The sequence below is a fragment of the Cucurbita maxima genome, unplaced genomic scaffold (genome assembly GCF_002738345.1).
Source record: "Cucurbita maxima cultivar Rimu unplaced genomic scaffold, Cmax_1.0 Cma_Scf00046, whole genome shotgun sequence".
Taxonomy (NCBI): Eukaryota; Viridiplantae; Streptophyta; class Magnoliopsida; order Cucurbitales; family Cucurbitaceae; genus Cucurbita; species Cucurbita maxima.
In genome coordinates, this window is record NW_019272062.1 from 1113152 (window position 1) to 1129120 (window position 15969).

Below are 15969 nucleotides of genomic sequence, written 5' to 3' on the forward strand. Positions count from 1 at the left end.
AATAATTTGGAAATTATTTAATTTTTCAACTTAATGAATCCATAAAATACAATGGAATAAGAAGAAGAAAGAAAGTTGAATGGACCAAATTGTCCAAGGAAGATGACGACGGATGGCTTCAAACTTGTCCATTTAAGACTCCAAATTGGGAGGCGAAAAATGTCAAACCACTCCATTTAATGGATTTTAAAATTAAGAATTTGGGCCGTCGTGTTGATGGCTTTCTCATAACGCTTCACCCATGACTATGGACCATCTCTTTACTTGCTTATGTCACATTTTTCAAACCCAAATATAATTGCGCTTTCCACCTTCAATTACATAAAATAAGTAAATGAATAATTAATGGTAACCACCCAACTTTTTTAAATTTAGTCCATAGAAAACTACCCGATTCCTAATCGTTCTAGCTTTCGTATGTATATGGACCTTCTCTAACCGTCTCTATATAGTACACAATAATCATGATCGTGAATCAACGACCCTCTGTGCCCTACCAATTGCTCGAGAATAGTTGGAGATTCCCTAATAGTTCCACTGCTAACTTGATGGCACTATACATCATATGCATCTAAGCCACGATCGTGTATCAACCAACCACTATGTCAATCGAGATCGTTCACTATTAAAGAATAACTTACGACCCTTTAATAGTCCTCACATGGTATACTCATAAGGAGAGTAACCCTGTGCCTCGACCAATTCATTTAGATAAATTCATTGTTAGAGATTAGTTGGTGATTCCTAATCATACAATTCATTTTGTAATTGTTACGAATGATTTGATTCAAATTGTTAATATGTAATCTCTCCTTATAAATATATTAGTTGTCAGGATTACTCTTTCACAACATGATCATATGCAACTTGATCTTAATTTTGAGTGAGTTACAGACTCCTATTTAAGAATGTTTGATTTTTCACACAAAAATGAAACTCTAGTGAAATTAATTTAGTTGAATTTATTTTTTAAGTTTCATATAAATATTTAATGTATTTGATATACTAAATACAAACTATGTTTAATTAGAAAATTTTAAATTAATATTTCATAAAAAAATATTTTATTAATTAGATGGAGACATTTTAAAAATGGAAAAAATTAGAGAAGGAAAATAAAATTTAAATTAGATTTAAAAAATGAAGAAATATTTGAAATTATTAAAGAAATTATTTTATTGATATTATTACAATAATATCTAGCCAATAAAAACGTAGAGTGATAAAATATATATTATTGTAAGTTTAAGTAAAACTGAGTGTAGAGTATTAAAACCATTAGGGTTTTTAAGTTTGGGTTTATTCCAGCCTCATCTTTGCGGCGTGGCTAGGGTTTTCTTTTACCCGATTCTTCAATTTCTGATTTTCACACTCATTTCCTCTCACTCCGTTTCCATACCTCAAATTACTTTCCAAATTTGTATTGCTATCTTCAATCGGCTGTTCTTTATGGATTGTAATAAATTCTGAAGAATTTTCGTTCAGTGAGTTGATTTTCACTTTGCAGTTAGTCGGTCTGCGTGTTAGTTGCAGTTCTAGATTGAACGGATATGGCAACCATGAATCCTTTTGATCTCCTGGTCGACGATGACAACGAGGACCCTAATCAGCTCGTTTCTGCACAGCGGTCCGCTCCGGCTGTCCCGTCCAAGAAGGCTCCTGCTCTTGCTCAGCCTGCAAAACCGGCTAACCTTCCTTCCAAGCCGCTCCCTCCTGCTCAGGCCGGTGGGTTTTGTTTCTTACTCTTGATTGTTTATCTGGTTTTCCTGTTTTGTAATTTGTTTGGATGTGAAGTGGAAACGATGAACTTTTCAATCCGTTCGCCTATTGTTTTTCAATTGAAATGATATTTGCCGTTTTATGGACTTTGTGTAACGAGTTCTTGTCGGTTGGTTTATTTTGCAATGCTGTATTACTGCTTGGCTGGATGTATTGTGAAGATCCTATGTAGTTTTATTGCTTGTTATTTGTTCTTTTTTGAATTGAACTGATTGTATATGTCATGGCGCTTTTCAAGCTCTTCGATTGACTGACAAGGCTGAGTTTTGTTCTAGTAATTGTAATTTGATGTTAAGTGTATTGATAATGATTTTTTTCGAGTATATGACATTATCTGTGTTGTCAATGATTCAAAAAAATCAGTACTTCTTATTATCCATCCTTAAACTGAGCAAGTTTTAACAAGGGATTGAAATTTGAAAAAACAGTTAGCTTGAGAATTGTCAATCAATTATTGTAGAATATTTCATATGATCGAATGCCATAGATAATTGATGTTCCTTTTTGTTGGTGAAAAGTTAAAAGTTATAGTACTGTTTTTATGAGTGCTAAAAAGCTTAGGAAGTTGGAAATGCATGAATGTTATCTTGTTGAACTCTTTTTATTTTTTGTTCTTAATATGGCCATGGTTTTGTTTAATGTAATCTATTTTTGGGCATTATTTTCATGTTTATTTTTGACCAGTAAGGGAATCGAAGAATGAGAATAGCCGTGGTCGTGGAGGTGGACGTGGCTTTGGACGAGGGCGTGGTGGTGGAGGATTCAATAGAGACTCAGCCAACAATGAAAACGGTGGCAAGAATGGATTCTCTGATCGTTACCAGGCTCCTGAGGATGGTGAAAAGGCAACTGAAAGGCGTGGTTATGGTGGTCCCCGTGGTTCGTTCCGTGGTCCTCGTCGCGGTGGCTTCAGCAATGGGGAAACGGAAGAAGCTGAACAGCCCCGAAGAGTGTATGAACGTCGCAGTGGAACTGGACGTGGGTTAGTATATTCTTTACCATGATAGCTAGTTTCCTGTTTGATCAATTTCCTGGCAATTTCTTTTGTAATTATCTTACCCTTACTGATTGTTTTGATTTCAGCAATGAGTTTAAGCGTGATGGGGCTGGTCGTAGGAACTGGGGAGCTCCTGGTGATGAAATCGCCCCGTAAGTTCACTTATCGAATTGTGAGACATTAACTGATTTGATGACGTACCTCTGATATTTTCTCGACTTATGGATGTTAGGGACGTGGAAGCGCCTGTTGCTGAGAACGAGAAGAATGTTGCACCAGAGCAACAATTGGGAGAGGATGGTGTCGTTGATGATAACAACAAAGAGGAGGCCGTGAAGGAAGCAGAGGAGAAGGAGCCTGAGGATAAGGTAACAACTCTTAGTTTTTAGCATTTATATCGATTCGTATGGCAAGTCGATCGGCTATAAAATTGATTTGACCATCTTCTTACAGGAGATGACCCTGAAAGAGTATGAGAAGCTCCGTGAAGAGAGTAGGAAACTGCTGGCAAAGACCGAGTTGAGAAAGGCTGAGGTCGATGAGGAACTAGAGAACATGCAGCAGCTTTCCTGCAAAAAGAGCAACGACGAAATCTTTGCCAAATTGGTGACATCTTATTTCCTGTTACTATTACAATTCCTCCATTTCAGCTCTGCCTCTGTTGTTAATCATGTAGAATTTACGATCAGGGTTCTGATAAGGATAAGCGCAAGGACATTGTGGACAAGGAGGAAAAAGCTAAGAAAGTATGAACATACTAGATATTAACAACCTGTGTAATTAAGTTCTTTCTTATGTGATTGTTCTGATTGAAGTTACTATTTTTGGTGTTGGTAGTCTGTGACTATAACCGAGTTCCTGAAGCCCACTGAAGGCGAGAGGTACTACAACCCGGGTGGTCGAGGTCGAGGACGTGGGCGAGGAGGATCTAGAGGTGGATTCAACAACGGAAGCAACAGAATGAATGTAGCAGCAGCGGCGGCCCCGTCGATTGAAGATCAGGGGCAGTTCCCTTCATTGATGAGTGCTAAGTGAGAAGTTATTTTGGTAAACTACATTTTAAAAAAGTTTATTGATGAGATTATATTATATTTAATATGAGATCAGGATTTTTGAGTTACAACTAAACTAAACTGCTATGAACAGGATATTCTGCTATATGTAGTGTAAATCATGGATGTTGTGTCTTGAACGCTCTTAAGTTATGCATCAATTTTGATTTTTGTTGAAGGATTGTTTATTGTTGTTGTTGTTATTATTTAGTTTAGATCTCAAATTTCTCCTCTGTACTTCAAAATGTTGTGTTTTCTTTTGTTTCGTCTCTTTACTTTCCAATTATCTGTTTCCTTTTTTTAAACAAAAAAAAAAGAAAAGAAAAGAAAGTTTTTCTGCAAAATAATCAAATTTCTTGGCGCTATTTGCATTTCAAACAATTTTTTTGAAAAACTATTTTGGAAACTTTTTACTAAAACTCTCGTATCCTTCATCAGTTTTCCTATCATTTCTGTTTTAGTACAACTTTTGTTTGTGAATTTTCATATTTTCTTCGTTAAATTTATTGAAATATATATTTTAAAAAATAAAGTCATAAATAAAATTATATTTGGATAGATAAAAATCCAAATTGTTCCTCTTTTGAGCTACAATGACCCAAAGAAAAGAGTAATTTTCAAATAATGACGAGATATTTAGTATTTCAATTCTGTCCTCCTATTATCAAATTTGGTCCCTTTTTGTAATTTCATAAATTTCTAACCATAACAAATAGTGATTATTTGGATTGACTTTGTAAATGTTTGTTAGACTCGGATTTTATTAAAGTTGAGATTATTCAAATTTAAATAAAATATAATAAAACAACTTTTATAATTAAATTTATTTGAAAAGAATGGTCAATTACTCCGTTGTAGTCTAGTTGGTCAGGATATTCGGCTCTCACCCGAAAGACCCGGGTTCAAATCCCGGCAACGGAAATCTTGTTTTTCCTCTTTTCTTTTCTGTAATTTAGTTTATATTTAATTTAACAACCAAAAAGTCCATTGTAGTCTAGTTGGACGTGATAGTTGCCTCTAACTAGCAAAGACCTGGGTTCAAAACCAGGCAGCGGAATGATATTTCTCTTTTTATTTTCATTTTTTTCCTTTATTTATTTATATTTATATTCATGTTAATTGGTAAGGACAGCCAACAAACATGGCTTAATTCCGGGTAATGCATTTTATTTTATTGATTAACTCTACGTTAATATCTAATTATTTAACCTATTTCAATTGGGCTAACATTTAATATCGAAGAATTTGAAAGGGAAAAATGTCCTAATTTGACTAAAACCAAGTTGAATCGAGATAAGTAGACATTTGAATCGACCCATTTAAGCATGAATTATTATAGTTTATATCTAATCTTTTTATTAGAATATGATTGAATTGAGTATATTGAGGTATATTAAGTGATTGATAGCTATTTGAAATTTTAGAAATTGTTATTAAGTTTATTGTTGATATATGATTGAATTGGATGTAATGATACTCGTTAAATTGTAATTGTTAGATAAATAACCGTTACGAATTCCAATTTGAACTAAGTTTTAACATGAGTGTACACATGATATGATATTTAATATATGCGGTAAATTAGTTGGCATTAGTTTGATTAAGCATGCTCTTGATGGAAAGTGGGAAGATGCTCGAGTACGGTGAATTTAAAGTATACATTATGAATTTTTGGACGTAGAAAGCGATTTAGTTATACAATTTGTATTATCTTGTCTATGATCCGTGTTTGTGAGCCTTGGTGTTGAGGCATACGATATGTTGTGCTATTAAGTTATTGTGTGAGTATTGTTTAGAAGAACAAAGATCCACTTAATATTGAGATAGTTGTCGGACACAAGAGTTGTACGCTATATTATAGTAAACTTAGTCCACACCCCATGGTTGTTTCTCAACACCTGACTGTTGATGGTTCTCCTTTCTTTGATCTTACTCTCTATCGATCTCTTGTTGGCACTTTTCAGTACTTGACCATTATGCGTATAAATATTGTCCATGCTGTCAATTCTGTCAGTCAATTTTTGCATGCCCCTATTTCAGATCACTTTCTTGCTGTCAAACATATTCTTCTCTATGTTAAGGGAACACTCCCTTTGGTCTTACCTATCGTCCACTCATTGTTCCTAGTGTGCTAATGGCTTATTTGGATGCTGACTGGGTTGTTTGTCCTGATACTCGTCGTTTTACATTCGACTATTCTATTTATCTTGGTAACAATCTCGTTCTTGGAATACCAAAAAGCAACCTACTGTCCCACGCGTCAACTATGAATCTGGGTATCGTGCTCTTGTTATGACTGCTGTTAGACTTCTTTGACTTGCACATCTTTTGCATGACCTCAAGGTCTCTATTTTAGAGCCGCCCTTACTCTTACGTGACACAAAAGTGACATTTTTTTTAGTTGTAATCCTGTTTCACACAAACGAGCCAAACATGTTGAATTAGATTATCATTTCCTTCGGGAGCTTATTATCGTTGACAAACTTCGTGCACAATGTGTACCTTCTCATCTCCAAGTTGCTGACATCTTCACAAAGAGTGTTTCTCGACTTCTCTTTGAATTTTTCAGACTTAAGCTTCACATTCGTCCAAATCCAATGCTCAGCTTGCGAGACGATGTTGAAAATATTTAACCTTGAATTATGGTTTACCAATTGTATCATATTTAATCGTTCATTATACACAAATATCTTGTATGATTGAGAATATTTAACATTCTATTGCTATTTATCATAGGTACCATATTTGCCATTTTATTAAAGGTATGTTGTATCTATTTATCACTCTTTTCATGCCAGTTGTAATTTATTTGATGATGTAAATGATTATAAATAGAGAATTTTCACGATTCAGGTGTGTTAGTTTTAGCAAATATTATGAGTCAACCAAATTAAAAGAAAGTTAAATTAGAAAATAAATAAAGAAGAAAAAAATAAATTTGAAATAAAAAAAAAGTAAAAGAAAAGGCAACAAAATAAAAATAAATATAAGTAATATTTTGAAATTAAAAAGAAACCCAACAAAATCAAAATTTAAAACAAATATATAAAAACCATCAAAATTAAATTTGAAAATAAATAGAAGAAAAGAAAAGGCAACAAAATGAAACATGAAAATAAAATAAAATTGTTTCCGTTGCCGGGACTTGAACCCGGGTCTTTCGGGTGAGAGCCGAATATCCTGACCAACTAGACTACAACGGATTTGTTGTCAATCCTTACCAATTAAGGTTAAATAAAAAGAGTGAGGATTTTCCGTTGCCGGGACTTTCAATACAACGGATTTGTTAACTCTCCCTACCAAATAAAAATGAAATTAAATATAAAGCAAAAAATGAAAGTAAAAAGGGTTGAGTTTTCGGTTGCGAATCGAGTCTTTTAGGAGTGAGTAGAAAAAATATTTAAAACAAAACAGCTCCCGAACTTGACAAGCTCTTCTTTAGTTAACTAAAAAAAATGGAAATTATGGAGTGAGTAGAAAGTAGGTTATTAATCGTGTTCTTAAGGTATGCTAGGATATTATGTATATTCTTTATCCGGTTATTGTCCTTCGTTTGATTTTTAGTTTTAGTGTTGATTCTTATTTCATGAGTGGTACATAGCAAACTTCTTGTCTTGACGTACTTAATCACGGATACCTAATGGCATGGGTAACAAAGTTTGTTTAGTGATTTTTTTCGTTATTTGATTTTCGAGAAAAATGCTCGATTTAGGTCCTTAACTCACAGTTCTGTCATTATTTCTTCTATATCATTTAAATCATACTTAAACTAAGGTTCCAGTTGAATTTCAAACAATTCTTACAAGTATTTCTTAAGAAAACTCTAAAAATGAGTACTTAACTCTTAGTTCGAGTTCGGGGACTCGATTTTGGCGCTCCCAGTATTTGATTTAATCCAACTTTTCTTTCACACCTTTCATAAGGAGTCTAGTTTCTAGAACTACTGAGAATTTTATGAGAACGAGTCTAAAAAAGGTTTAATTTGATATTAAAAAAATTAAAAAAAGAGGGATCAATTTTTAGGTCGACTAAACGAGCCACATCGTTGTCTTCTTTCTAAAAAGGAAAAAGACGGGTACCACTTATTTCCGACGTCTGAAAATCTATTTTCAACCAATTTTAGAACATTTATCCCCTCAATTTCTTCATGAAACCTCAATTTCTTCAGGATGGAATACCAAGGAAGAGCTAGGAATTTATTTCTTCCATTTTAGTGTACTGTGGCGTGAGTTATAGCTCGTCAAATTTGGATAAAATATTGTTTCCTCTAGCAGTAGACCACTAAATTTTCTTATTCGTTAGAGCGTTCGGGACCTTTTCAAGCTGAAAATTCTATAAGAAATGTCTTCATCTCTAGCTCAAGAATTTTTTTTTTTTTTTTTTTTTGTATGGATGACTTCGTGGCCAATTTTGAAAATCAATTTCTTGGTTTGGTAACGCATTAATCGGTCTGGTCCACGATGAGTTGGTCCTTGATTCCTTGATTAAAAAAATGCTCAAAACTTAAACCTGTAAACCTAAAGAAATACTTAATTTGGGATGAGAGGACTGAAGTAAGGATTCGAGATTTACTCCTATATCTTACCTGAAAATAAATTTCTTCCATTGGACACTCTCCTGAACTTGTTGGCCTACAAATTCTTCTATGGAAATGTTTCTTGGAGGTGCAAAAAACAAATCGGATAAGCCTCGCATGACGAATTTGCATGTAACCTCAGATTGGATTTTTCAAGCTTCATCGAGCTCCTTCAATGGTGGATCGAATTGGGCGTATAGGTTAGAGTCATTTTCAACGCTTGCTTCATTCACAAAACTTGTAGGTTAATCTTATTTTGAGAGTGTAGGAACAAGTTTGAAGAAAATGGTGGACTATAACTCACACATTTAGAAAAATTCAAGAATAAGAAATCTAAAAATTGAATGCTTATAAATTTCATACTTTACCGAGGAAGCTTAAACCCATATTAAAATCTTGAGATTGGTCGTGAATTTGAGCGATTAAAATTTTTAAATTTTATGCTGAAAGTATCTCTCTAATCAGAAGCTTATCGACCTTCATTTTAAATTCTAGTCGAATTTGATGAGAAGTGGGTCGTTAGGAACATATCAAGATTTTGTAAAGACCCAACGATTGGATGAAAAGATCTCGTTGATTTTGTGTAGGTGGCGACAGTAGCATATTTGATTTTCTCAGTGGCATTTTTGTAACTAACTCAAACTTCGGAGAGTATTTTGGTAATTTAATTTTTTTTGAAAATTTTATTCTTATTTTTTTGAAAAATCTAAAAAAAAAAATCCTTCAACATAATGAACTAAAAATACATAATATTCATTTTTATTGCTATGGACTCTTCACCAAAATTGTAAAGCTCATAAAAAATGATTGATTAGACGAGGAGAATTTAATCAATTTTAAGGTGATTAGGGATAAAATAAATGAAAAAATAAATTTGAAAATTAAAAAAATAAAAGAAAAGGCAACAAAATACAAATAAAAATAAACAAAAACAAATAATATTTGAAAATTAAAAAGATTAGAAGATTAAAAGAACCCCACCAAAATAAAAAATGAAAATAAATTTTAAAAAACCACCAAAATCAAAATTGATAATAAATAAAAATAAAAGAAAATGCAACCATTTAAAAAAAAAACAAAAAAATGGAAAATGAAAACGTTAAAATTTAGTGCAACTTATTGCTGGTTCGAATTAGTCAAGGTATTTGTAATCCGTTAATATTTGGAGAATATATTTGTTATAAAATATATATTATATATTTGTAATGAGTTAGTATTTTTCATTTGATTAGCGGTATATTTTATTTTATTCTCAAGATTTAGTTAGTTTATATTTTTGTAAGTATTAGTTGGTAGCTTGTATTTTATTTAAACGTTGTGAATATCAATGAAGATTGAACGCTCAATCTCAATTCTATTTCTCATTCTTAACTCTGTGTTCTTTTATTGAGTAATAATATTTTCAGATCTATTCCCACTTTTGAGTGATAGATATTGTGTCATGGTATCAGAGCCAAGTTGGTAACGAAGGGTTTGATATTATTAATGAATGGTGGAAGTGCTCCTATGGGTATAGCTATGGGAAAGCTTGTTGGCAATAAGTATAATGATTGGGAGTTATGTATGGAAGCTTGTCTACAAAGGCAAGATTTATGGGATTTAATGGGAGATGATGACACAAAAATTTCAGCAGATACTCCACGAATGCTGAATTACGCCGAAAATGGAAGATCAAATGTGGAAAAGCTTTATTTACCTTACGGACTTTGATTAGCAAGAAATATATTGATCATGTTTGTGATTTAAAGTCACCAAAGCAAGTGTAGAAAATATTTCAAAAGCTTTTCACTAAGAAAAATAAAGAGAATGAACTACCTCTGCTAACTCAAGGTAATTTTTCAGTTGAAGAATATTTCTTGAAACTGAAAGATCTGTGTTCGGAAATTTCAGAATTAGATGCTAAGGAGCCAGTGAGTGATGCTCGATTACGGCGTTATCTTATTCGTGGATTATGAAAAGACTTTATGCCCTTTGTTTTCTCAATAGAAGGGTGGACAAATCAGCCTATAGTTATTGAATTGGAGAATTTCTTTCTAATCACGAAGCTTTGATTAAGCAAATGACTAGTAGCAACGAGCTTTCCCAAAGTCAGAAGATGTGTTGTATGTCGAAGATCAAAGGAGACAGAATTTTCATTCAGAGTCTTCATCAAGCAATAAGAATCAATTCAGAAGTGAGGAGTCATCAAAGAAGTCATTTAAAGTTTGTTACAAGTGTGAAAAACCTGGCCATTTCAAACGAGATTGTCGGGTAAAAGTGGTGTGTGATCGTTGCGGAAAGCCAAATCATATTAAGCCAAATTGTCGAGTCAAAATGCAGGAATCAAAGACAAATACTGTACATGAAAGTAAAAATTCTACAGATCCATTTTGGGAACACTGTTTAACTATTGAGGTTCTTGACCAACCAACAAACGTGACTTCAGTTGTACGTCAAGATGATGTCTCTACAAATGCTCATGCCTTTATAGACTACAATGAAGAATGAATTGTCGATTTTGGTTGTTCTCATCATGCAATTGGAAACGAAACTCTTCTATCAGATGTTCATCCACATTGTCAAGAGAAGAATAAAGGGCCCTATTGGGTTTTATGTCCTAAAACTCATAGTTTGTAAACAAAAACATATTCTATTATCAATAAAGTTATTATGGTTGTTTATTCAGTAAAGATTGTTACTGAATAAAGTGAACTTTACGATCATTAATCTAAATCCAATAAACTAAGAACACTCTGGCTATAGTATGATTACTTGAACTATCTGTAGACATAAGAGTTGATCAACTTCAAGTATATAGTCAAAATGATCTATAGTACAAGGATAAGGCTGAGTACCTTATTCTAGAGACACTGTGGATGCGACCCACTTTTGTATATGATATAAACAATGTGATCACTAAAATTGTACATGTGGAGACATGTGAGTGGGGGCGTCCTATGCAATGAGTATTGCATAAGATCGGACCATGAAGAAAATCACTCTCACTTAATAATGTCGTTTACTGTTGAGACTGATTTTCTTTTCATTCGATGATCTAGGTAACTCGATCTTAATCCTGAGCTAACCATGAACTCCTATTTATTCGGAATTATCATTAGATTTGCACGGGTGAGAGTGACTCATGTTCGCCGACTCAATAGGCCTCCCATTTCAGGGATAAGACTAGGTAAATGGTTGGGGACGTGGGGTGCAAGATGGAATTCACTCCTACCCACTTTTAGGGATAGAAGAGAGATAGTTCCCTTAAGCACTGACTCCAGATCTTGAACAAGGGGCCTCACCCTCTCACTGGTTGGACCACAAACCAATTGTTCATTAGATGATCAGTGAGACATAAGAAACAAGAAGTAACTTCAGGGGTAAAATGGTAAATTGACCCAGCTTTAGTTACGAACAACCTGTGAAGGATCGACTTACTAATCATGGTTACATCAAATGGACAGAAATATATCTATAGTGAGGGGAGTGCCACTACTAGGCTATAGTGGAATGTCCTAGTAGTTAACGAATGTTGGTTAACAAGGTTAATGAGTTTAACCGGTTAATTTTGGATCGGTTGAGCCCATGATCTATAGGTCCATTAGGTCCCTCTGCTAGCTCATATCGGACTAAACCATAGAATAGTGTGACATTCAAAGTGTTCAAATTCAAATTAGGGAGAATGCACTACATATATACGATATATTTAACCGCATTTTTGTTTTATTTACGAATTAAACAAAAAGAGAGAATATGAGATATTTAAATAAGATTTAAATATCTTAATCAAATATGTGTCGGAATTAATTGGGATTGACATTTGAATGAATATTAAATATTAATTAAATAGTTTAATTAATAATTTAATATTACTTTAATTTGAAATTAATAATTCAAATTGATTCTTGAATCAAAATGAACGAAAGTCAAAATGTTAACTTCATTTAATGGAAAAATCCATGTTAGTGGAATTTTGAGGTGTTAAAATTTGGTTTAACCAAACTTGCCAAATAAACCCTACAAATTTGAGTGGACTTTTGAGTATCAAAATTTGGTGATCTCAAATTTGCATGAACATGCAAACATGACTCTAATAAAATCATAATACATAAAAGGTCTTTTTCTTGGTGAAAAACCTTGAGAAAAACCTCTCACAAACACTCTCTTCATATATACAAAATCCCTCCGAAGGTTAGTCACTCATCGGATTCCACAATCCCGTTCTAAGACCGGAGGATAGTGGAGAAGACACTAGTGGTGGTTCGAAACCGGTTCGTGAGAAAAAAGGAATTTGAACTATAAAAGGTTAGTATTCAAACTCATTAAGTTTTAATACTTATGAATATGCTAGTTATTTACTATAATTAATGTTCTAAAAGTGTCTAAGATCCAAATTGCTTCCGCATGTTATATTAACACCATCAGGCCCAGCAAAGTAGCTGAATTGGAATCACGACTTTCTTAACTCTAGGAGGAACCGAAGAAAACAAGTGATCAACTGAGCGCATTTGAATCACACAAAAAGCAAGCCCGACAGGAAGCAGAAGAAGTAAAGAAACCACTATAAGATATGTCTGCAAAGCTTGAAGAATCCCAACAGCAGGTGCTTGAGCTCTCAGCTTCTGAGAAAGATCGTGTTCAAGAACTGCACAAACTTTCTCGATATCGCAATAGAGCATGGGAGTCCGAACTCGAAGATGTTCAGAAGCAACACGCAATGGATGTTGCTGCATTGGCCTTTGCCATGAATGAAGTTAAGAGGCTCAAGTTCCAGCTGAACATAGTGTCTGAATCCAACCAAACCTGAAGTAACATCGTTGAGTCTGCACAAGTTGAGATAGATTATTTAAGAACACAGCTCTTAGAGACACTCTCCCTTGTTGAAAAATTGAAAAATGAGCTCAGTTACTGCAGAGAATCTGAAGCTCAAGCCCTCAACATTGCAAGGAAAAACCAAAATTAATTCGAAACAGCCGCTATGGAAAAGCTTCAATTAGATGTAATCAAAGCTGTTGAAGCCTACCACTCTTTGTCATTAGAATTGGAGCAATCAAAAGATCAGAATTCATGGAAGGATGACTTGACTTTGATTTTCATGGAGGGAAGGGAAGATGTCAAAAAGGTTTAAATTCAGGTCGTGTTGGTGGTGGTCAAAGTTATAGCAGTGGTTCACATCAACTCTATGGCAACCAAGAGCAGGGACCTTCAATCGAGCTACTCAGCAAGGAATGAAAGGAAATAGAGTAGGGAGAGGAAACAAAGGAAGTCCTGCTCGGAGAGAGAGTCAATAGGGTGGAATTCCATTGCCAATGATAGGATCTCCTTTTGGACCTCTAGATCTAGAACCAATGCAGCCACTTACTCCTGGCATGTCACTCGATCCAAGCTCACCAGTTTCTCTAGGCTCTGGAATAGGCGTTTCTTCAGGTGTAGCTGGGCCAGGTTTCAATAACTCTATACCAATGGGGCGGGTTGCTTAACCTAATAAAAATCCTAGTGGTTTTGTGGATGCTGATTGGGCTGGTGACATGAACGACAGACGCTCCACAAGAGATTTTTGTTTTACAGCAGACTCTGCTGCAATTTTATGGTGTAGTATAAAGAAAAGCACTGTTACTTTGTCAAGTTGTGAAACAGAATATATAGCTGCTACAATTGCTTCTCAAGAATGTTTGTGGCTCAGGAGGCTTATTAAAAAAATAGCGACTACTCTCAATCAACCAATTCAAATTAATTGTGATAATGAAAGTGCAATAAAACTTGCTAGAAATCCAGTGTTTCATGCTTGTTCGAAACATATTACTCATTATCATTTTGTTCGAGAGAAATTGTTATCGCAGGATGTTGAATTGCAGAAAACACATACTAATAAACAAATTGCAGACATATTTACTAAGTCACTTGCCAAAGTGAAGTTTGAAGTTTTTCGTAAGGTTCTCGGAGTTTTTAAGAAATAAGTTTGCACTAAGGTGACGTTAGAATTTAGTGCAACTTATTGTTAGTTTGAATTAGTCAAGATATTTGTAATCCGCTAATATTTGGATAATATATCTCATTTATAATTAATTAATATTTTTCCTATTTTATTTTATTCGGAAGATTTAGTTAGTTTATATTTTTTGGAATAATATTTTCAGATCTATTTACACTTTAGAACTAAAATAATAAAAGAAAAAGAAAATGCAATAAAATGAAAATAAATAAAAGAAAAAGGAAAAAGGTTCAATTTCTAAAACTTGAACCACAGTCTTTTTTATGATAAACGAATATATGACCACCAAGACTACCACAGATCAATTTGTTATTTTTATCAATTAAAATTAAAATTCAATAAAAGACATATGAAAAATTGAAAATAAATAAACTGACTTCCGTTGCCGGGACTTGAACCCGGGTCTTTCGGGTGAGAGCCGAATATCCTGACCAACTAGACTACAACGGATATTTGTAGCACTTTTATCAATTAATATAAATTAAAGAAAACAAGATGAAAAATTGAAAAGAATAAAATAAAATGGTTTCCATGGGTAACAAATATGAAATTTATATTTATTTAAATCTATAAAGAAGAAACCTAGTAAGTCATTTTAGGTAGGTGATGGAAATAATTACTAAATTAGTGTTGAAATTACCAATATATAAAACAACAACTCAGTTATAGTTTAATTAATCACAATATCTAGCTCTCGGTCGAAAGACTCAAGTTCAACCATGGAAAAAAAATATTTGAACGTGGAGTTTCAAATGTATCATTAGATTAAAAGGATTAATTTTTTTTAATAATTTTAATATTTCAAGTTATAAACTCAAAAGCTACGAACATTATGGAGTGTTAGGGTAAGTTAGATTAGTCATTTTGAATTGTCATACATCTTCGTGTTATGTAACTCTTCCTTGTCTTCGGCAACCCATAATAAAATTATTCACTATATCTTCTCAATTCCGCTATATATATATATATAAATATTTTCAAGAGTCGCAACGGCCTCTAACCTCTAAATATATCTATATTCTATTCTTGTTTGTGTAAAAGGGATTGTATTCCATTTCTGCCCTTGACCTTGTTGTCTTGAACCAAGAATAATGTGAGAAGTTGAAGCTATTAAAATTTCAATACAATCTAACTGCCTTTATTTTTTTATTGTTTATTTTTTATTTTTTATTTTTTTTAATTTTAATTTTAATTTTTTTTTTATGTTTTGAAAGTTGTTTTTTTTAATGATATGATCTGAATATTCCAAATTTTGAAAATGTGCAATTTTAAAATGCATCACTATATTCAACAAGATAAAATATTTATTAAAAATAATATTCCAAATTATAAACTCAATTCATTTTTAGTAAAATTAAAAGACATATAATATAATATATCTTAAATTATTGTAAAATAATTATTATACAAAAAATATATACGGAAATTCCTTCCTTTTTATTTTCCTTTTCATTTTTTTTCTTTTCTTTTATTATTTAGATAGATAATCAGTTGTTTTAAGTTGGTTATGATGCTTTTTTATTTTTATTATCTTTTTTTTCTAAAAGTAGTTTAATCGTTCGGGATGTTTTGAAAATTGTTTTCAATTTTTATA

At 33.0% G+C, this 15969-nt stretch overlaps 1 protein-coding gene and 3 non-coding genes across 4 annotated transcripts; 2 read left to right on the top strand and 2 right to left on the bottom strand.

Annotated features, from left to right (window-relative positions):
• The first annotated feature begins 1302 nt into the window (after positions 1–1302).
• Positions 1303–4006, top strand: LOC111470534 (RGG repeats nuclear RNA binding protein A-like). The gene is made up of 7 exons (XM_023116073.1): positions 1303–1725; positions 2464–2761; positions 2863–2928; positions 3009–3144; positions 3230–3382; positions 3466–3522; positions 3614–4006. Exons 1-7 carry the CDS (start codon positions 1551–1553, stop codon positions 3809–3811), a joined length of 1083 nt encoding a protein of 360 aa, XP_022971841.1. The 5' UTR covers positions 1303–1550; the 3' UTR covers positions 3812–4006.
• Positions 4007–4676: 670 nt separating this feature from the next.
• TRNAE-CUC lies at positions 4677–4749 on the top strand. The gene has a single exon. It is a non-coding gene; the product is annotated as a tRNA-Glu (tRNA).
• Positions 4750–6958: 2209 nt separating this feature from the next.
• TRNAE-CUC lies at positions 6959–7031 on the bottom strand. The gene has a single exon. It is a non-coding gene; the product is annotated as a tRNA-Glu (tRNA).
• A 7721-nt stretch (positions 7032–14752) lies between these two features.
• Positions 14753–14825, bottom strand: TRNAE-CUC. Its single transcript has one exon. It is a non-coding gene; the product is annotated as a tRNA-Glu (tRNA).
• Between the last annotated feature and the right edge of the window lie 1144 nt (positions 14826–15969).